The sequence below is a fragment of the Montipora foliosa genome, chromosome 14 (genome assembly GCF_036669935.1).
Source record: "Montipora foliosa isolate CH-2021 chromosome 14, ASM3666993v2, whole genome shotgun sequence".
NCBI lineage: Eukaryota > Metazoa > Cnidaria > Anthozoa > Scleractinia > Acroporidae > Montipora > Montipora foliosa.
The window spans coordinates 19,464,018-19,487,132 of record NC_090882.1 but is presented as its reverse complement, the minus strand read 5'-3'; the positions used below and the strand labels follow the sequence as shown (position 1 = coordinate 19,487,132).

Below are 23,115 nucleotides of genomic sequence, written 5' to 3'. Positions count from 1 at the left end.
GGGAAGTAGTACTCAAAAATTTGGTTTTATCAATGGAGTTGATAATGTAAATTAACCACCGTACTGTCAAGTTTTAGAATCCCTGTACGTTGGTCAATTTACATTATCAACTCCGTTGATAAAACCAAATTTTTGTGCAAAATTTCTTTTGCTACCTCTAGCTTTTGTAGAAAGAAGTAAGCTGAAAGACCGTTGCCAGAGAACGAGAAATATGGGTCAAGAAACGACTGAAAAAGACAACCAATCAAAAGGGATGTTAGATTGTTGCATTATTTTATGCAAATTTTTGAAAGTCGCCACATGTCGCATGCGCATAACAGGCCACTCACGTATTGCCGTGTCAGTCGACAAACCGGGAAAAATGAGTTATTTCTAGATCTTTTAGACAAATTAATTTAAGGTTTTTTTGTTGTCTTAAAGATGTGGAATCTGGTGCAGATGTGGCTTTTTTGCCTTTTAGTGGTACGGGCTTATTTTTGAATGTTTTGAACTTCTGTTCACGGAAATCGTTTGATCACTCGCCGGTAGTGACGATCAAGCTGGAGTCCACGTCTAAATCTATTCATGAATTTGTTAGTCATTTAAAATGAAAATAACCATCGATCGGAATTTACTTTTGCAGGCCTTTTTCCAATTTCATTTTTCGCTATCTGGCCATGTAGTGCAGCTTAACGGCCAAAACTTCGATCAGACTCTCGGTAAGGAAATTGATTCAAATTGTGTTTGGATATAGAGCTGTATTCATTTCATTTCATCTGCGTTGTATGCCATTGTTGATCTGGCCAGCTGACAGGGATTGTTGCTATTTATTTTCTGCTGCATTTTTGTTTTCGGCTTTAAGGTAACTCTTTTTGTCTTTTTCTCTTGTAGCCGAGAACAAGGTGGTTTTTGTCAATTTTTACGCAGACTGGTGAGCTAATAGTGTTGTTTTTTACCATTTTGTCTAATGATAATGATGATGATAACAACTTAGAGGCTTACATGTTTGTTCTTCTCCCGTTGATAACAAGTTTCAAATATCATTTAAGCTTGTATTGACGCCCCTTGTTTTCATGGACTCTTTTATTCCCCCAGAATTAATAGCTAAAATCCCTAGTCATTAAAATGATCCCACTTTGAGTGATTAATGGGACATAGTTTTTTAGTGAGTGATTAACCCATTGACTCCTGGGGGCTACCCATGGATGAGTAAAATTGTCTGGCATTAGACAGAGTAAAATACTAAGTATGGCTTGTTTAGGCCGTTTTAGGGGTGAATGGGTTTTAATTGCTTATCCAGTGCTGTGCAGCCAACCCTACTCCATTTTAATCACTTTCCATTTATGTGCCAAGAATCAGCTTCTCATTTTTTTTTTTAATTTGTTGTTTGTTCGTGGAACTTGTATGTATAGCATCTAAAAGACTGATTTTCATGCCAACGCCACTAAACTGGTTTCAAGATTTTAAGGGGACTCTTTTTGTGTAAAGGAAAGGTGAAAGTTTTTCCTTTGAGAGCACTTGAGACCCAAAGGTTGTCTCCATCTACTTTGTTGATACAGCAAGCTGCTTAACTTAGGCTCTTAATCCAATGTGCTTCCTACAGTACAAATACAAAGATAAACTGACAACAAAAAGTCAGATGTGAATGGAAATTGTAAAATTATACTTGATATTATTATCAATTGTGGTCAACTTTTTATTTTTACTTTGCAGGTGCAGATTTAGTCAGATGCTGGCTCCAGTTTTTGAACAAGCCTCCGACATTGTCAAGGAAGAATATCCGGTAAATTTTCAGTAGTACTGTCAATGCAACAAAACTTTAATTAAAGTACACCCAAATTGATGAATGTCTTTGATCTTCTTGGATGTGTCCTCCTAATCTCTTTGATAAAACATGTATTTTTTTTACGTCAGTACTTTTATTTTGCTGGCTGTGCCAATATTTTGGATAGCATTTACAAACTCTTGGCAATACTTTTTTATCTTATGACACTTTCTTGGCACATAGATGGTTCTTTCAATGCAAGTATAAAATGTTGGGGTTAAGTTGTCGGCATTGGTGTCATTTTCCAACTTTTTGGCCAAATTTCTTCATCAAACAATGCTTAAGTTATGAAATGTGTTATTCTCATCATAACTAACAAAAACTCGGGGCAAGAGGACTATTTTAATTAATATAGCTTGTTTTCATCTTGTTGACCTACGTTGCATTTTTAGCCCAAAGCATGGACTTTGTTACTTCAAATTTGTGTGCAGCTGATTTGCATGTAGTGAAAATTGAATGCAAGTTTGTGAAAGCACCAAAGAAAAGGGAAAAGGTTTTTACCCAGAGCACTCCAATACATGTAGCAGTGGAGAGTCTGTTATGCACATAGGTTTCACATTTAATGACTGTTACTTGTTCCTCAAAGTATAAAAATTTTGTAAATTCTTCAATTACATGTATTTACAATACAATACATACTTAATTGACCGTTCCCCCTAGGGGCTTTTCAGGGTGAAACACAATGAAACAACAGAACAGAACAACAACAACAACTGTTAAGAATCCCAACTGGCCAGAGGCAAAGCAGTTGGCTATTTACAAGTGTAGCTGGGAAGTTGAACCAGGGACTACCAGGATCAAATTCAACGAGTGGTCAGAGCGGGTCTTGAACCTGGGATCTCCGGATCTCAAGGCAAGCACTCTAACCACTGGGCCACAACAAGTAGTGCATCCATTGAGGCTGTGACAATAAATCCTACATGTACCATGAGAATCACCTGAAGATTCTTGTACTGTGTCTTCTGTTTCTTTGTAGAGTGGTGTAGTGATGGGAAGAGTGGACTGCGAAGCTGAACAGGAAATTGCACAAAGATTTCACATCACAAAATACCCAACGTTGAAAATGTGGAGAAATGCACAGGTAATGTATCACTTCATGCTGGCCTTTCTACAACATCTGTGTTTGTCTGTGTTTGTCTTACTCTAAGTTTGAAACAGTTCAAATCAGAGGGTGGCAGAAACAATGAAATTCAAAGAGGTATTTTTGCTGCATTACCTGTGCAGTTGGACCTGTACATTGGACCAAGCTGACCAGCAGCTGTGTGTTTTGAGTTTCGTTGGCATGTGGCATGGACGTCGCTAGTTTTTTATTTGCGTTTCACTAGATTACAAAAAAAAAAACATTGTTGGAAATTGTCATTTGAAAAAAATAATGACAGGTTTTTTTCAAAGCAAGCTCTGTATTATTCTTCTTTTGCAGGTGACAAGAAGAGAATACAGGGGCCAGAGATCTGTTGATGCCTTCTCAAACTATATCAGAGAGCAAATGAGAATCAAAGTCCAGGAATTTCATACTCTTAGTGATCTCCATGTTGATGTAAGTACAAAAAGCATGGATGTCATTGTAGATGAGAGCTTATTAATTTTTGTGGAAAATTCCCATGAAGGAAGATATACATATATGAAGGCGTTGTTTCTCAGAATTATTCAATGGTTATAGAACTAGGTTTTTTGAAAATAGTTTTTGATTAATCTGAAGAATAATTTTATGGTAGCTTACAGTAATGCTACTGGGACAGGTTCTCCTCAGAATGGCAGAAAGGCCAGGGGTATTTACAATGGGAGTGATTTCAATATTGTGACCACTTTAAGTGTTACTAAGTAGAAATCCTAGTCAATTACATGTATGATGATACATGTATGTTTCAGTAATTACTCAAAATAGACCTTCAAAATTTTCCTTCTTGTTTTATCATTCATGTGTGAACTTCTTCATTCAAATAAATTTATTATTACCAACAGGCAAGTTTTTCAGAACAAGAGAGTCACTTTTTTCTATCTGTATTGTGTGTACAGCAACTTGGCCACAATGCAATCAGGCCCAAACCAAACATACCTGTACATTGTACCTGAACCTGCAGGAGGGTTAGGTTAGCTGTTCGCAAATAAGTGTACCCTAGGATAAAAGCATTTTCAGGTTCAAACATTCACAGCTTCCAATCTGAATGGGTCAATGAACCCAGCGCTAACAACTTGTAAGTCTGACTGAAGCTTTAACAGTTACACTGTACTATTCTCATAAATAATAAACCTCTTGATCATCAACTCAACCAAGGTAAACTTTGTTTCCAACTTTCCATGTATACAGCTACAGATGTTTTGATGTTGTCCAGCCATGTGTCTTTTGAGTACGGTATGTCAAAAACTGTGTCCTGTTTAATCTACTTTTCTCAAACAGACCTCTAAGAGAAGTGTCATTGCATACTTGGAAAGTAAAGAGAGTGATAGTTACAAGAATTTTGAGAAGGTACATTATGCACTGTATTTATTTACTGATTTTTCATATTTTATTTGAAGTGGCATACATTTTTTTCACAGCTCTACCCATACATATATATTATTTGCCAGCTGGGAGGTCTGTAAAGTGAAAAACTGTGACCTTGGTCACAGTTTTTCACTCTACAGACCAACCCTTAGCTGGTAAATAACTTATTTATTTTTTTCCTCTCTCTCCCCCTTCCTCTCTGAAATCACTTTTTTAATTGTTGACTCACACCACACTTGATAGCGAATACAGTATAAAGCAACTCACAAACTGAACGTTTTAAAGAGAAACATTTTTGTTTGAATTATATTCCAAACCTCTTGTCTAATACAAAGTAACTTCTGTATGTAAACAAATTTGTTGTCGAAAAAAATGGAAATTTAAGGCCATCACACAAGCTCACGCAACTAGCTAGGATTCCACCTGCCGTGAGCGGGCCGGATGAGAAAATTCTGCCGGCTGCAAAAATCCAATCAGATTGCTGCAGATTTGTCGAATTTCACCCGCTCATGCATTGAGGAAAAAATAATGTACTTAACTTCACGAATCTCTCACCAAGTGTGGCAAACATACATTGTAATTTATTGTGTTTTTCTTAGGTTGCAGAGGAGTTTAGAGATGATTGCCAGTTCCATGTTGGATTTGGGTAAATAAATACCTCACTACCCTTGTTTTCTTGGGTTGTTATTTTTCTTCAATGCAATTAAATCACACTGGAAATGAGAAAAACAAGGACCCTTAACCCACATTTTGGCCCAAGAAAACAAGACCACATAATATTATTCCATCTCTTTGTAATTGACTCGAGCAGGGACTGCATTATAATTATCATACCCAGCGATTGCAGAGTCGTTTTTTATCTAGCTACAGTACATGTAGCATCTCAAAGAATTTAATTTGTCAGCCATGATCTAGTACAAAGAACACTCCACAACACTGGAAATTCCATGCCCTTAGGCTACTGTTTTTTTGCAATACTGTGCTGTGGATTATGAACATTGAAGGGTTGTTTTTCATTAAGTCTGTGAGATCAGGCTTGCCACACCAAAGAATATGATCTACTAAGTTGGTCAGACATGGCACCTGTATTACAGTGTATCTAGACTGCGTCACTTTGGTCCTGCCAATTATTATGTATAATGTAATATTTCCTGATGGAAGTTCTGATCAATGAACTGTTTCTCTTGCAGTGATGCATCTGCTAAAGAACGGCAAACTGGAGATAACATTGTTTTTAGACCACAAAATGTAAGAGCTGGAAAATTTCTAATTTTTCGTGAACCATTGTTAGTGCAATAGACTACGAGTAGTATGTTTTTGTTCCTGAAATCCTTCGCGCAACAGAAAAAGTTAATTATGCAAATTAGGGAAAGAAACTGCTCGCAGGCTATTAGTGCAACACTCCAAGAAAATTGAGTAAATACCTAATAATTATTGTCACCGAAGCTATGGTCAGTCAAATAAAGTACATTGTACATGTATTTATAGGTTAAGTTAGAGGTTACCTGCCCGAGACATCCAGTAGCTTTTGATGTTGGCTGTCAGCTCCTTATGGGGGCTGTTATGGTTACTGATAAATCCCGGTAACCTACGTAGCTATGCAGACTGGCATCTGTTTCACTGTTAAGGGAAGTTAAGGGAAGAATGTAAAGAGAGGATGGTAGAAAGGATAAAACTGCACTGTACATTACGCATTCTTTACTCTTCCTTGTTAAGTCCTACAACACAGACCAGACTCTTCAACTCATCACCTTAGCACAAGGAACCCTAATGCATGGCTGTATCCAGCAGACCATTATAAGTGGTGTACAGTATACTCCTTGTTATGGACTTGATTTAATGCAAATATTCACATACTAAATTTAAATACTATTCACTACTTTTTATAGAAAGGTTCAGAAGCAGAGTTGATATATATGGGAGATCTTAACAACTTTGACCTGATGAAAACATGGATATCAGACAAGTGCATACCCCTTGTCAGGGAAATTACATTTGAGAATGCAGAGGAACTGACAGAGGAAGGTCTTCCATTTCTCCTTCTATTTTATCATCCTGATGACAGAGCTAGCATTGATTTGTACAAATCAGAAGTTGGGAAACAACTTATGCAAGAGAAAGGTAATGGGATTGAAGAGTATAGAAAAAATGGTATAGTCTTGTTTGTTTGTTTTTTTTTCCAATTGGGCTTCCTTCATTTTCTGTGTGTATGAATATGGTGACAGGTACAGGTGTACCCTTATTCCGGCTCCCGGAATGTAGGAAATGCATTCTAAGAGGCCTATGTCAAATTTTTCCCAGGGGAGGATGCACATTGTCTATTCTCCACCTACTCTCCAGGTTTTGCCTCCTGCTAAAGTTTTTATTGAAAACCCTGGAGGTACCCACCTTGAATCAGAAGGGGTCAATATGTGGTCAGGACCACTGGATCTCCATTATTTTGTCCTTTGATGAAATGGGTCATGTCCTCAGCTTTGGTGGTTTTTGATCCTGGGTCTTGCCTCATCCCTGGAACTCTGAGCCAATCGTAACCCAACGAAAGCCTACCCATTTTGCTGAAATTACTGTTGGTAATATTTTTGCAGGTAGTATCAACTTTCTCATTGCTGATGGCTTGAAATTTTCACATCCATTGCACCATTTAGGAAAAGGACCAGAGGTAAATCCAAACAAGTGAATCACTGAAATGAAAAAGTGCATGAAGAATTTCTCCAAATCTTGGCTTTTGTGATTGTGTGTATGTGTATGTTTGAGGTGATATTTTGACACATACACCCGTAGGACTGATGTGTGACTTGCTTTAAAGTTTGTTACCCTTGTTGAAAGCATACTTTGTACATTTTATCCCTTCTCAGGATCTACCATTGATAGCTATTGACAGCTTCAAACACATGTATCTTTTTCCCAAGTTTGAAGACATCAAGTAAGTCGGCTACCAGTGGAAAGAAAAACACTGAAAATACATTAGAGGAAAACTTCGGATTTGAGGCATCAGGACCCAGTTGTTCAAACAATGGATAACGCTATCCGCTAGATAAAAATAATCACTAGTACTCAGTGGATAAAGTCGTAGGGAAACCAATTGCGCTACCCAATCGATAGTGATTTATCCGGTGGATAGCATTATCCACCTTTTGAACAACTGGGGCCAGATCTTTCTTGGGTTTTATTGTTACTCACTCAGTACACAATGAACAGAAGGTATTGTGCAGCTGTACTTGTCCCTTTATCTCAACTGAAACTGCATGATCATGATCATCAGTCTTGTATTTTGTAGACAAGTGTATTCCAAATATACATTGAATTTCGTACATGTAAATGGTCAGTCACAAACTTAGGTTACAGAATTATTGCTTTGGATATTACATTTTATCAGTTTCATATAATCACAGCTTTTGATGTTTTTTATTTCTACAGAACACCAGGAAAGCTTCAGAAGTTTGTGGCTGATTTGCATTCTGGAAAGCTTCACAGGGAGTTTCACCATGGACCAGATCCTGAAGAACAAACGGTAAGAATAAATTATACCCTGTACTTCATACAGCCTGTACATGTACATTAGTCACCATGCTTACTGCAGGAGCTGGTCATTATTACGTACTTGCCTGTGGAATGTACAAGACAAGAAACTCTGTTCACTTTCACCATGATTATCTGAATGAAAAATACAAAGGATCCACAGGGTCTACAGTGTACATGTACGTGTGTGATCAGTAAGTACCTCATGCCAAGTCATTAAAAGAGAAACTACTTAATGTCTAGCCACTGAAAGCAAGAAGCCTCTCACACTGAACTACAGGTACATGTTACATGGAATACTATGCAGGGCTCGAAATTAACGAAAAAATCCAGTCGCATTTTGCGATAAGATACGAAAATTTAGTCGCAATTTCGCAAATTTTAGTCGCAAAATCGCCACACTGCATTGTGTTGTAAGCGGTTTAGCAAAAAATATGAGCCCGCAGTACTTGTGTGTAAAGAAACTGCTGAAAATGGCGAATGATCGAAGGAATGGAGCTGTGCACGTAATATCGCAGTTAAATTACTATACAATTACGCTACCTTCAGAGAAAATTCACAGCGAGAAACAAAATAATTTTGTCATTTATTTATTTATTTATTTTAGCAAAAGTAGCAGCAAAGTGGCAACTGCTAACCCTTTTGTTTCAAAAGAACGAAGGTGACAACAAGTCGCAAATTTGCGACTTCTCCAGATATTTTAGTCGCAAAGGGAAAAATTTAGTCGCAAATGCGACCGTATTGGTCGCAATTTCGAGCCCTGCTATGTAAATTGTGTAAACCCTAACCAAGCAACTATCATCTCTCATGGAGAGCTGGTTTTTATTATTCTTTTTAGGCTGCTGTAGTTTTTTTCATCATGACAAAACTTTCACTAATTGTATTGGTGTAAATTCCTCTAACCAGAAATACTGTTATTATAGTTGTTTCCTTCCCCTCATCGTGATTGATTTAACAAAGCTCCATACCTACATTGTATAGTACCAGCATTATAACCAGCATTATTTACTGCACCTTTCAATAACATGCGGACTCTCGAACTCAAAGCTCAATCGACAAATGCGTTTTGCGCTACCGTCAATCAAATGTTCGGCGACTCCTCCCAGCTTCCGACTACTGTCGAGCGTGCAGTAATCAAATCAAATCGTTGAGCACAGTTCAGACAACATAGTTGGAAGCTGGGAGTAGCCGCCGAATATTTGATTGACTGTTGCGAAAAACGCATTTGTCGATTGACCTTTGAATTTTTTAGTCCGCATGTTATTGAAAGGCACAGTAAAAACATTGAAACACCAATCATGGACATGTCTGTGTCATTATGGTACCACACATGTACATGCAATAAATTATTATTGACTTGCACACTGATGCACTATATTTTACAGTAACAGGGAGGAAAAGACAATGCTGTCTACTTTTCATACGATAATTTATGATTTATTTGTAATAACAATTACATGTAGCTGTGAGGAAATGTTTTTAAATGCAAGCTCTTTCTACATGTATCTGAGGTTATAAACTGTATTTTTAGGGGACTCCAGATACTGACGATGCTGCTGCAACTGGAGTGGACACAGACAACACTGGCACAGAAACACAACCTGAAACAGACAAGCCAGATTCTAGAAAATCTGGCAGTGGATCAAGCAAGAAAGAACAGACCTCACCACCAGAAACAGTGTTCAAAAAGCTTGCACCAAGTTACAATAGATACACTTTACTTAGGGATGAATTGTGACAGTTGTGAACATTATTTTAATACTTGGCTGTAAATTTTTCAAACAATAGAACATGCCAGTCCATGCTACATGTATCTGCAAGAAAGATACCTTGCATTATGGAAAGATAGAATGTCCCACCTTATGTGGGGTGGGACTATGGATGAAAGTTGGGATAGGGTGAAGAGTGTTTATAAAATCATTTTTTAGAGTTCTAATTTGAAAAAAAAAACCCGACTGCTATTCCTTCCAGCTATAACACAATGTATGTGACCTCTCATGCGATGACTTACGGTCAGGCGTTTGTCAGGGCAGGTCAGTCATCTGTGTAAGGTGTGAGAATGACCTGAGTTTTCATCTGTCCGCGTGCCATGACTGTGTTTAGCCATTTGCACGGATACCGCAAGGAACATTTTTGAGTGAGAGGACTGATCACATATATTGAAAGCAAAATTTTCATGAGTTCAAAATGTTGTCCAGGCTTCATTTGGTTTATTTCCTTATTATTATTATTATTATTATTATTATTTATTTTATTTTTTTTATGTATAATAATTTTTCCTAAATACACAAATTTCATCATAAAAGGGATGAGCTTGATAGCTTCAATTTTGTTTTACACGTACTTATTAACCAAGTTTGTTCACCTGGGCCTTCAGATACCTAACAAATGATTGACAATCTTACTTGGCTTAATTGCAGACGGAGTTGCTACCTAGTATTTTTGGTAAACTTGTCAGTGGCAGGCAGAATGTGTCATATCAAAATACGTTAGATGCTTTCAGTACCTCAGTGAAATAGAACTCTACTTAAAACGTTATGAAGTCATTCAGTTCAAAGCTGATAACAGAAAATTATGATTAACAAATAACATTGTCTGGCTGAGGCAGCAATGAACGGAACATCAATCTTTATAAAGAAGTAGGTTTTCAGAATAAAAACTAATATCCCCTGGTTGAAAATGGTCTTTTCACAATCTGTAGTTGTATTCAACAAGACCATGGATTACAAGGTCAACTAAGTGTACTCGAACAGGGGACGGCTACTCTAAAGGGTTTGTTTACAAAGACTAGTTATATCATAGAGTTAAGCTTTGAAAAATTTTGGAAGTTGGAAACTCTTGAACTCTGTCATAACTTTACTAAAATGAGTATTGAAAGTCAACCTCGACTCCTTTGATCATTATGAATGTTCAACACTATACATGTATCTCTGGAGTTATGGTTGAGATCACACCAGCGTTGCATCGATTACTAATATCATCATGGCAAAAGTCTGTTTCATGAGGAACTGGTTCGATGTTGTATTTTTTTTCCTGGTGCAACCAAGACATAGTTTTACAGCTGAAACCGGTTGAAATTAAAACTTAATAGTGCAAACATTGGTGTTAAATACCAGTTGAACCATATTCAATAGTCATCATAATGGTCAATGCAAATGCTAATGCTAATGGTTAAAATTATAAACATTAACAAAATACTTGCAATGTACCCTTTCCGAAGGGTCCAAAAGCCCTCGATTTCAATATCATTGTTCATGAAGTCTTGAATTATTAATTCTTTTGGTACTCTTTGTGATTCAGAAGTGATTTGGGTCTCAGATTATTTATAAAATATGATAAGGGCTTGACTGCAGCATGACTCATTTATGTTAAACAACATCAAGGTCCATTAAAATACCCATTTACCCTTTCACTCCCAAGAATGCCACTTATAGATTTTACTCGTCAATGGGGAACCCCACGGGGGTGAAAGGGTTCACTCACCGAAAAACTATGCCCCATTAACCTTTTTACCCCTGAACCGGCCTTAACTGCCATTCTTAGTATTTTACTCTAACACCAGATGATTGAAACTCGTCAACGGGTTAATCACTCACTCAAAAAATTGTGACATTACTTTGACCGCTGAACCAGCCTAAACCGGCTATGCTTGGTATTTTACTCTGTGTAACACCAGAGTATTTTACTTGTCAATAAGGAACCCCCAGGGCCCAGTTGTTCAAAAGCTGATTAACGCTAATCACAGATTAAAAGTTAACCAAGGAGTTTATTTTTCTACTGCCAAATGCTGTTCAACGCTGATATTCGGCAAAGTTCTACATTAGAAGAAGTTAATCTGACTAGAAAAACAAAAATGAGCAAAAGAAACTTTCACCAAAAAGTTGAAAACGTATGAAACAAAAGTTTACAGTAATCCTGGATTAAGTTAATCGGCCTTTAAACAACCAGGCCCAGGAGTTTAACTAATACCCCTTCAATCCTGAGAGTGAGATTTAACTCGTTAATGGGGACCACTTCGGGGACAAATGGGTTAAAAGGGGTAGTTCTTGCTTTAAGAAAATGTGTCATGGAAACAGAAGAGAAGTGTACAAGTTGCTCAAGGTATATTGGAGCAACTTCAGTCTACTGAATCCACTGACATCTGTGTCATTTGTCATCTGGACAGCAAGAACCTTTTGTATCATTGTGCACGACGCTGCTGCACATTTCTCTGTACTAAAATCATTTTGATTTGCTTTTGAATGTAAATTGGAAGGGCTTGAACTTGATTGAAATGACACTTTTCCCACTAGGAAACCCCTTATGAGGGCTTGGTTGTTCTTGTTCATGAACAGGGTTACCCCCATTAAATTCGCCAGTACCCATTTATACACCTGGGTGGCGAGAGGCAAAGTGAGAGTAAAGTGTCCTGCCCAAGAAAACAACACAATGTCCCCGGCCAGTGCCGGAACCCGGACCAGTCGCACTAACCATGAGGCTACTACACCTCCCACATGCTCAAGTAGACAATAATTATGTTTTTTATCACTTACCGGTACCATACCTTCCCCACAATTTATTGAGTGGGTGTTAGTCACTGATTTTTTTTTTACAATAAGAAAGTCGACCACATTTTTACAAAATGAAAGTGCCCCGTTTCAGTAACTATGGTTACACAAATTATCAGTCTTCACTCAAATGTCTCTTGGTGGAAACTAATTCCTGGAAATGGTCTTTGTGAGTTTATACAATTTGGCCATCCACCAGATGCTACAAAAGAGCATGAAATTTGTTCAAAAGATCAAGGCATGTTAACCAAATGTACAGACATAGTTTGATATGCTCCTCCAGCGTGAAGATTATTTTGTAACTCACAGAGTAGCAATTCAAGACAAAACGTATTTTAATGTCTTCATCAGGGGTAATGTAAGGCTCAAAGAATAGTCCCTTTTTACTCAGTAATAAAGTCCTTTCCTTTTACTAATAATGATTAACCTGTAACTTCCAAGTTACAGCCCACATTTTTCCTGGTTCAAGTTTGCACTTAAGTCACAAATTTAATTGGAATGTTAAGAAAATGCTGCAATCCACACTATGGCCTGAGAAGTTACTGTTACAATGTAACAAGATTTCTGACATCTCTTCAGGTGATTGAAATTTACAGGAGACCACCCATGAAGACAAGTGGGTGGTAAATGGAATATGGCCCATTATATTAGGGAGCTTTAAGCACACTATATTTTTGTCGAGCGGATGGCAACCGCAAGTGAGTTGTTTTCCCTTTTAAACTGTCTACACACAACCACATTTTTATATTGTGGATCAGTATCCTTTCTCCATTCAAGATTTGTTTAAAAATCTAGGAGACACTACTGTCCTGGTATGCAAAATGTGCACTTCCAGTTGCAGCCCACGTCTCAAAAATATTAATGTCACATGCTTTAGCTCCCTACTGTCTGGTCATAACGTGCACTTTTACACTAAAGAGCAACTTTTCCCGATTTTACTGTCTTACACCAGATGATTTTATTAGTCAATGGGGAAACAGCCTTGGGAAAGATAGGGTTAAAGTCCACCAAAAAACTAGGTCCTTTTAATTTAATTTTAAGCAATATCAATACTATTAATATTTTATACATTAATACATTATTATAAATATTAATTTTATGTTTGGCAGCTTTTCTGATGCTAGTCTAAAAATACATTAGGTTTAAATAAAAAATATTATTGGCCTTTTTTCACAGAGAAGATGCAGTTACAGTGCTGTACGTGGCAATACGATTAGTTTCCAGAAACTCCACTCAAAGAATTTAAAACAACTAATCAAAGAAAAATGTAAATGCTTTGTTTATAGTGGAAGTGCACTTAGCTATCAAAATTGTTCACAGGCACCCCACTTTTAATAAGTTGTGAAAGAAACAATTTAAACTTAGAAATATGATTAAGAACCCCAACTGGCAAGAAGCAACCAGTAGGCTATTTACAAAGCATGGTAGAGACAACCGAAAGTAAATCCAAACCAGAGGTTAGAGTGGGATTTGAACGTGGGACAACCACAACCACAAGCAAACCCAATGCCCTAACCACTGGACCACCACTAAGTTGACACAATTTCAATGTTCCAACTGACCCCTGAAGCAGATTAGTGGGCTTTTTCAAAAAGACTACGTAATCTAATAATAAGGTTGCCCACAGTACATGTACAAGTACGTTTTTTGCAAATGTTGGTTGTGTAGCACTTATATTTGAATAAACTTAACTGATTTGAGTGTAATGTGAAGTGCTAAGTTTCCACCCCATATAAACCACGTGGGCGTTAGCCCTACTAATGGTAATGGGCCCACACAAGGACAGAGAAAAACTCTGATCAGGGTCGGAATTGAACCCACGACCTTCAGGTTAGATCACTGCTGCTCTACCGACCGGGCTGCAAGGTGAGACAGGAGCAGGCCGTGGGAACTCAATTCCCACCCTGGTCAGAGTTTTTCTCTGTCCTTGTGTGGGCCCATTTCCATTAGTAGGGCTAACGCTCACATAGTTCATACATGTATGGGGTACAAACTTAGCACTTTACATTATACTCTAATCAGTGAACACAGTAAATGTACCCTGTCATTTTGTCGCATTTGTGTGGATGATCAAGGCATCCCCCAACTTGTACTATTTGGGTTAAAATAAAAATGCTAACCTTAGGCTTAAACATTATCTAAAGCATAGTGTTAAGGACGGTGCCTACTAATTGAAGATATTTTTGCCCCGGTGTGTGATTATGCAGGAAATGTAGATCTTAACAAGTGTTATTGAAATTCAAAAAGAATTTTCAAAGATAATTCATGAATATTATTTGTAAAAAGCTGTAAAATACAAAGCAGTGTATGGCGTTCTTTCTCAAACTGAAACTTAATTATCTCTCAAAAATGCATGGTTACCCCCAATTTTCTTTTTGAATACCAAGAGTACTTACTAAGATCTACTTTCTCTGGATAGTTTTAAACCGCGCAAAAATATCCCTGTATTAGTAAGCATCGGCGATAGGAAATCCGAGTATATGGAGATACGCAGAACGTATGCGCAATAACAATAGTAGGCACCGTCCTTAAGGTCTGATAGGTCTGACTTGTTTCAGCTATGGCGAAACAATGACCTGCAACCTGCAGTTTTACACCCTCTACTCTATCTCCAATATTAGGTACACAACGCAAAGAACATTTTGAAAAAACACATTGTGGAAATATGGAAATATAAGGGGGGCGGGGGTGGGAACTGTACAGACTCCTTCACTGAGATTTGTCCTTATTCGAACTTAAGTTTTCAAGCTGTATGTCAGTAACATCATCATTCTTCTTTTTAACATATTTTCCACCAAAAAAGCCGAGCACCCCTCCCCCGACAGCAACAGCAGCTCCTGCCTTGATACCCACAGCTAGTCCCACAGGACCACCAAACAGTCCACCTACAGCAGCACCAATGACAGGATACGCGACAGCTTTTAACTTGTTGGCCTGAAAAATACAATGACACAGCACTAAAAAAGTAAAAATGTCAATGATAACAAGAAAACTATATAATTATATAATTATTCTTCATTTTCTGCATAAAGACAGTCAGAGGAATTTTGTTACTAAAATTTGTTCAAGCCTTGAGTTGTCCATGCTTCTCAACAAAACTCAAGATTAAAAACTTTTAATTTTTCCAGCCTGGAAAAAAATAACAAAAATAAACCATTTTTGAACGAGACATAAATATAAAGGAGGCTCTTATTGAGAGTTCAAGTAAATTTTTGAAGGGGGTTGTCAGAGAGTAGGAAAGTGTTGAAAGGATGACGTACAGTAGGGAGGGTATGGAAGGCAAAAGAGATGAAGGATGGAAAAATCTACTTAGCAGTGCCAAAATTGTGGAAGAACAGTCACTGTGATTTTTAAACTCTGAAAAAAGTAAAGTCTTACCGCCCCTAAAAGGTTGACACCCTCCTCCACGTTAACTTGAGCATGTTCAATGTTGTTTTCAATGGAGTCTATCACTTCTTGCTGCTCCTAAAGGTTTTTAAGTTTAAAGTTAAGGTAAAACGAGAATGAATATTCTGCATCACTTGTGATCTAAATGATTTTTACATCAAGTTAATTCACTTACATGCACTAAAGCTGAAAAGTCGTGAATCAGTTCGTTTAACTCCAACAGCCCCTATTCAAAAAAATGCACAGTCACAAGTGCGTCAATGGGAATAGTATTACCCTGGACGTCCTTTAAGCCAACATATCATACAAAAATAATATTACATAAAATTGCCACACATATATAATCTAAGATAATTTACTCCACAGTGGTGAGAAGAAGTGAATTTTATGTTTGCATGGCAAGAACAATATCTGGCAAGTGAGCTGTTGTTCTTGCCATAAATTCATGTCTTCGAGCTAAAATGTAATTTTCTTTTATAATATCAACAATAATTTAATACAAATACTGGGTATTAAATACAAACAAAAAAGGCAGAAACTTGATGACGTCACAAACACTGCAAATGATTGTAATGAATCACAAAATTGAGAATATCTCCAAAAATATTGGATGGGTGTCGGTCAGCTGTAATTTTTTAACAAAAACTTGAATATCTCTGGAACAAAAGAATGAATTCCAAAATAGAAAACACCATTCTTCAAATACGCAAAAGATATCTTTTACATCATAGGCACTTTAAATTTTAAAAAGTGTTTTGCTATGATCTTCTACGATCAAAATCAAATAACAACTTACAGACCTTATTTAAAGAATCCCAAGAAGCTTGTGCATCTTCCTCTACAACAACCTGTGACTGGATATGCAGCTGAGAGCTATTACTTGACTCTGTAACATCCAGGCCCTGTGCTAGATATTATCCAACAAATAGAAATAATTCAGCACCAATAACACAAATCTAATGTACAAGTAGGTACCTAATGTTTCACAAACACGGTGGCCATCTCACACACTGTCATTATTCATCACTCCCCCCACCCCCCCCCCCCCCCCCCTTGTGAGAATAACTAGGAAGTTTAAATTATGACACAATCGATCATTATCATCATCAGTTTATCGTCATTCACTTGCTCCTCTCCACAAGCTGGACAATGAATGTTGACGGCAACATGTTTGGAGGAAAGAATTCACATCATGTTGGATAATGCTACTAACCAAATACATGGTAAATCACTATCAAAAGGATATGAGCACTTGCAAAACCAATCTCATGATTGTGTTATTAACTGGATTGTGATCATTTATCTATTCAATAGCATTACATGCATTGACCCCTCAAAAATTGGCACTTGGTGTCTAAATAAGAAAAAAGTTGAGTTTTACAATATTTAGTGGCTATGCAGACACAGTAAGAAATTTTCTTAACTGAATACCTGTGAAACTTAGATACTCAAAACAAAAATAACAATATCTATTCAAGAACTGAAAATTACCTGCAGAATTCCTGTCTTTGGCAAAAGGCATTCTTTTAGGCTCTTTGTTCAGTTTTTCATGTGTGTACATCTGTTGAACTTCGCGAAATGAGTTTACCCCAGCCTTTACTTCATCTTGTAGTGCCTTGATTTGCTCGTCAAACTGTGGCAAATCTGAGTGCTGTATTTGATTCCTTGTGTTCTCAATTTCTTTTACGTGGGCTTTTAGTTGCTAAGAAAAAGAGCAATATTTACTTCTGAATATAAACTTAAAACTTCATATCAACAAGATTAAAAGGATCAATACTTAACAACTATTCACCAAAGTGGAGGTGGCTGCAGGTGGTGGATATTTACTGACCCGCGAAACAGCAAGGTAAATATAGCCACCGATGCTGAAGTGAATAGTTCTTTTAGTATAAACTAAAACAGTGAGATAATAAAATTAGCACAAAAATATGACTAATTTATTTGTTCCTGCAAAGATTACAACATTTTCGGGCACAAATTCCGCGCAAATTTCTCGCAGGTGAATAGCAAAGGATATCTGGAGTTTGAGTGGCCATGCAATCAGAGCGCAAGTTCAATGCTATCCACTGTTTTAGTATATACTAAATCATAATAACAATAATTTATTGATAAGTCATGACAGCGGCAGTCAAAGGAAACAACATGTAGGTCCACTCAAAAACTAGTCCCCTTTAAACCTTTGATGCCCAAACCGGCCTAAACCGGCCAGACGATTTTACTTGTCAATGGGAAACCCCTGGGAGTCAATGGGTTATAAACCCTCTCCCTCCTAAGAGTGACACCTATACATTTTACTCAGTCTAACACCAAACGATTTTACTTGTCAATGAAGGCCTCTTCAGGGATGAATGGGATAACAACACGTAGGTCCACTCAAAAACTATGTCCCCTTTAACCCTCTCCCTCCTACGAGTGGCACCTGTAGATTTTACTGTGCCTACTAACGCCAGACGATTTTACTTGTCATTGGGGGTCGCTTCAGGGATGAAAGGGTCAATGTTTACTTTAAAAAAAAAGGAAAGTGGTAAGAAAACTACAACAACAATAATATGTAAATACCTGAACAGTCCTTGCAGCATTGATTTGTTCCTTGTTGAGTTCAAACCAAGCCTCTGACCGATAATACTGCAAATCAAAAAATGTACATTGGTGATATTGGCCATTTTTATACTAGAGATGCATTATTTGTCTGGGACAACTTGGGCAACTATTATCTGTGTCTGTTAAGTTCGTTTGCTTTAAAAGCAGGCTTATGTGTCTCAACAAACTATCCACTTTGGTACACCTTCTAAGACATACTAAACTGGATTGTTTGCCCAGATACATTACGCATCTTGTGCCTTTATACTAGACTAATTTAACCCTTTAACACCCAAAACCTGCCTAAACCGGCCAGACTTGCTTTTTTACTCTGTTTAACGGCAGATGACTTTTCTCGTCAATGGGGAACCCCCGGGAGTCAATGGGTTAACAGACACAAAAAAGATGTTTGCCCAAGTTCCTAGACAGATTATACTTCTTAATATATAGTTTGTCCTGCCTTTACATTAGACAGATAACGCAAGAGAGACGCATAATTCATCCAGATGGATTATGTGTCTCTGGTATATTAAAATGGCCATTATAATAATTTATACATAATACTCAGAGCTCTCAAGTCTCACGCATTGAACGTGAGTCTCATGCATTTCGATGCCATCTCACATTCTCACACCAACACAAGCATTTCTCACGCCTTGGCACTCTTCTGGTGCCTATTGAGCTGTCAGAAGTGGTTGCTCCTTCATTGGCACTGAACTTCGGCCAATTTTCGATCTGTCTGTGTGCGACCAATTTTCTTGTTTCTTCAGGACTTTCACCCGTTAATATATGAAGCGTAAGCTGATATGTTGGCTCAGGCTGACCATAACAACATCGGTTCTCTAAGCAAGCCGCATGAAAATACCAAAATGGCGGACTCGACGGTGCATTTCCAGCTATTTCAGAAGTGCAAACTTTTGAAAAATTTTCCGGGGGAGCATGGCCCCGGACCCACCTACAATTTTTTGGCGTCTCTGGCACAAGAAGTACAGGACACTTGTGCTTTTGGCACTATCTCCAGCAAGCTTTGGAAACTTAAGGACTTGAGAGCTCTGAATATTGCAAACTTAATAATAAAGGTATATTGGTGAATGATATTTTGATACTAAACACATGTGCAGACAGCAAGCAATCGTGCACTCTTAATGTGGAAGAGGCCAAGAGTGGCCCAAACTACTGTCATGCAAGTCAAAACTATTAAGCAACCTCTATTACAGCTGTAAGTCTTATTCAAAACATCATTTTCAGTAATGATTGCAGTGTTTCAAGCTAAAATGCCTTCTGAGGCTTATACAAGCACTCACTGAAATGGCCAAAATCACTGCAAGAAAGATGACATTGCTGTGATGGGAGATATTTTCACTGAAAACATTACGACTTTTTTGTTTAACATTTCTTTTCATTTATGAAAGTGAGATTCAAGTCCAAGGTAACCAGAGATTTACCCTGCAAGACAAAGTGATCTCAATACATCACGTAAGAAAATCAAATGGTTGCACGCAGTGGTTTCTCTCTCGGGAAGCGTAGGAGAAACCAACTGCTCACAGGGTACCAGAGGTTTATCTCTTCTGGCCGCTTCCCGGCTCTCTCGCGGCTCAAGAAAAATCTCGGGGACCAGGGTATCTCATTACCTGCATATTAATCCTAGTTACAATGTTACGTTGAGAAATTAGTTGCTTATCAATACTGTTAGGGTAGGTAAAAAACATTACCTTACCTTTTCCATGTTGATCTTGTGCAGTTGAAGCCTTTGGAGATCAGCAGGAAGAGCAACTTGAAACTTGCGTAAAGCTGGTTGAAACCTTCTTAGTGGATGTCTGGGTAAGTTTGCCAATGAATCACCTCCTTATAGGAACACCAAGTAAATAAGAGTCCATTTAATTTGAGGTCACTATATAGCTCTTTTCTGATTGGTCAAAAGCATACAGTGAATTTTCGAAATCAGTGCCTGTGATGCCGTCTAGCTGCAGACTATACAATAATCATGTCAAGGACACTAAAGGTCACGGGCAATCATGTCTTGTATGACCGCAATGCATGATTTCGAAGTGTAATCACATCAACTTTGCAGGCTTGTGTTGCTTGCCGTCAGTGAAGAAGCAAAAACATGACTTCCAGGTTTGTTTTCTTCAGTTAGCCTTATTTATGCGCCAATCAAATCAAAACTTCAACATCCCCCCGCCAGGCAAACCGCAGGTATTTGACTATTTTCTGTGCCCGGGGAGTGGGCACTGGGTGGGGTTGGGAAAATTGAACCGCAAGTGTCAGGTTTCAAATGATTTTTTTGGGGTACCGAAGTTGCTAACAGCTATAAACACATGCTTGGATGAGATGGAAGAGTTTAAAGAAAGAGATATAGCATTTGTGAGCAATTGGCTTACAAAAAAGGTCTTCAAAAGTTGTCTTCAAAGGAATTTTGGTTGCATAATTTATCTTTGTCATACTATAGAGTGAATACCACATGGAACGTTCTCACACCCCCATTTCATTGTTAAAGCTCTGAAAGCTGTAAGTTTCTGTTTTGGCTATCAACCAACACTGAACAATTTAAAATACATGCAGTCGTAAACGCTCTAGGCTCTGTTGTTGATAAGTATACAATACCGTTGTTAAACAATCTTTGCCGTGTTTTGGAGTTAGAGCATCTTATACTTGCTTATTGACATTGTTTGACTTAAACCATTCACCACTAAACCGGCCACACTAAGTACTTTACTCTGTCTCACACCAGACAATTTTACTCGTCAATGGGGAACCCCCAGGAGTCAATGGGTTAATTCATTCAATTTTCAAGTCATTGTTAATAGTTTCAATATTAAAGTTATGTTTTTCTAGTAGCTCAAGTGTGGGAAAAACAGCATCATCATATAAAGGGTCACGAAACATATGTTGCCATGTTTGTACAAAAGCTCTATTAAAGATGACCGGAGATAACGACAATTTCTGTTGGGCATTTGAACACCATTTTGGCCTGAGGGGGTGGGAATTTGAATGATGCAATCTTCAAAAGTTCAAATGCCCGGGGTTTGTCCCAGGAAGGGGGGGGGATGTTGACGTTTCAAGTTGATTGGTGTATTATTGCTATTTACTTTCACAACCAGCTTTTATTTAATTTTTTACACGTCAATAGGCTACTTTCGAATTGTGCAGCAACAAAAGAACAGTCAAGGTTCAGGGGAATAATTAGCATTTTGTATTGTTCAGAACAAAAGAAAATGCAAATTATTCCCCTGAACCTCGACCCTGTTCTTTTGTTGCTGCACAATTTGAAACTAGCCTATTGAATTATGTGCCGCTGATTTGTGTATTTTCACATGTTTAGAAATAAATAATATCAGTTCCACTCACTGTTGTGACCATTTTTTTTTTCGTTCAATGTATAATAAAACAATAATTATTAGATTCGGTTTTGGTGATATCCAGAATAATCAAGGTCTCGGTTTCTGCTAATAACCCCTACCTCGACCTTGATTATTCAGGATGTCATAAAAACCTCATCCAGTAATTATTATTGTTTATACGTATTTGTTTAAAAACATTTAATTCTATGTAAGAAGAGATTCCAGTATTTAGAAGAAATTACTTCGATCCTTTTACGACGAGACTAACCCTCATAATATTCGTAGAGAAAACTGACCTTTAAAAATCGGCGCTTATAGTAGACCTACAGTAGTTATCTGCAGACATGCACTGCCATAATTGAAAGCTAACCATTCGGCGTTATGCAAATTTTATCACAGACTTGTTAGCTGTTAGTTATTGTTGCAAGCGTACATATGCAGTTATTACCTTCAAATACAGTACCGATTTTATAACGTTCGGCATGCCGTCAGGGATATAATACTTACGACTTAGTTCCGATGAATCAAAAGTTGCCATCCTTGTATCCAGCTATTAAATTAACTCATCCTGAACTCGTAGAATGAATAAATCTTGTTTATAAAGTCCACAGTCGTTATGCTTGATAGGCAAAAATTTAGTATTCACGTCACGTCATCTGATTTTACCCAGAGGCTGCAACGAGTCTGCGTGCATCTTGGGAAAAAAAGACTTGGTCCGTTTTAAAAGCACAGACTATCCCTGGTGTTTTGTAGGAATCTATGGGTAAGATTTCGCATTATTCTTTGCCGTTGCGGACACGTATTCTCTTCTACAGCTGTTGTTAACAGCAAGTACATCATATATTCTAACTTACAGTGTACCGCAGAAAAGGCTCAAGCCACCAGCCTCTTTTTCGCTCTCGTTTCGCCTGTAACGAAGAGACACCTCAAATGGGCCCTCAAGTGCGTCTGATCTTTTTTTGTACTCGCCACGTTACATGCAGGCCACCCTCTCTTGGTACGATTAATGTTGGAGAAATGTTACGGTGGATTTTCTTTAAAGTAACTAACGGCCAATTCCCATGCCACTTTTACCACGTGCATTTTTTTGACCAAAGAAAAACCCTTCTGTCAGAGCGGCTTTTCACAGTTAGACTAGTAAGCACTTAATGACTGGCCTCAAGGGAAACAGTGAGTTTTGTTTCCCCGAGACCCTCAATGTTCCCCGAGGCGAAGCCGAGGGAAACATTGAGGTCGAGGGGAAACAAAACTCACTGTTTCCCGAGGGGCCAGTCATTAAGTGTTTTGTTATACCTCCCAACTCAAAACAGGACAATACACAGATAAAAATTATTTGCTTGACGTCGGCTGGCGTACAGATTTACCGCCGTTTCAAAGGGGCACGACCTGATCACGTGTGAGTCGAAAGTTCAAGTTGTTGTTGCCCTAGGGCGTCATGAAGTTTTGTTCGCT

General features: G+C 37.9%; 3 protein-coding genes across 5 annotated transcripts in view; 1 reads left to right on the top strand and 2 right to left on the bottom strand.

Annotated features, from left to right (window-relative positions):
* The window catches only part of LOC137985305 (uncharacterized), a 67,994-nt gene extending 65,154 nt beyond the window's left edge, over positions 1-2,840 (bottom strand). The window contains exon 1 of the mRNA XM_068832889.1: positions 2,743-2,840. The gene's annotated coding sequence lies outside the window, so the exon portion shown is untranslated. The remainder of the gene's footprint in view (positions 1-2,742) is intronic.
* Positions 296-10,690, top strand: LOC137985306 (endoplasmic reticulum resident protein 44-like). The gene is made up of 14 exons (XM_068832892.1): positions 296-462; positions 623-698; positions 871-910; positions 1,693-1,762; positions 2,781-2,885; positions 3,225-3,341; positions 4,203-4,271; positions 4,889-4,935; positions 5,480-5,537; positions 6,179-6,410; positions 6,875-6,948; positions 7,145-7,212; positions 7,707-7,800; positions 9,340-10,690. The coding sequence occupies exons 1-14, from the start codon at positions 421-423 to the stop codon at positions 9,544-9,546; spliced, it is 1,299 nt and encodes a 432-aa protein (XP_068688993.1). The 5' UTR covers positions 296-420; the 3' UTR covers positions 9,547-10,690.
* Positions 10,691-15,032: 4,342 nt separating this feature from the next.
* Positions 15,033-22,829, bottom strand: LOC137985307 (syntaxin-17-like). Of its 3 annotated transcripts, none has more exons than XM_068832896.1 (8): positions 22,518-22,829; positions 20,040-20,167; positions 18,302-18,367; positions 17,234-17,444; positions 16,543-16,649; positions 15,918-15,968; positions 15,734-15,820; positions 15,033-15,289 (listed from the first exon to the last, which is right to left on the bottom strand). In XM_068832896.1, the coding sequence occupies exons 2-8, from the start codon at positions 20,046-20,048 to the stop codon at positions 15,065-15,067; spliced, it is 756 nt and encodes a 251-aa protein (XP_068688997.1). In that variant the 5' UTR covers positions 20,049-20,167; positions 22,518-22,829; the 3' UTR covers positions 15,033-15,064. The 3 variants fall into 3 exon arrangements, with proteins under 3 accessions (XP_068688997.1, XP_068688994.1, XP_068688996.1); XM_068832893.1 differs by having other exon boundaries at positions 22,171-22,828; XM_068832895.1 differs by lacking the exon at positions 22,518-22,829 and adding an exon at positions 22,171-22,480 and having other exon boundaries at positions 16,543-16,650; positions 17,238-17,444.
* Positions 22,830-23,115: the final 286 nt, after the last annotated feature.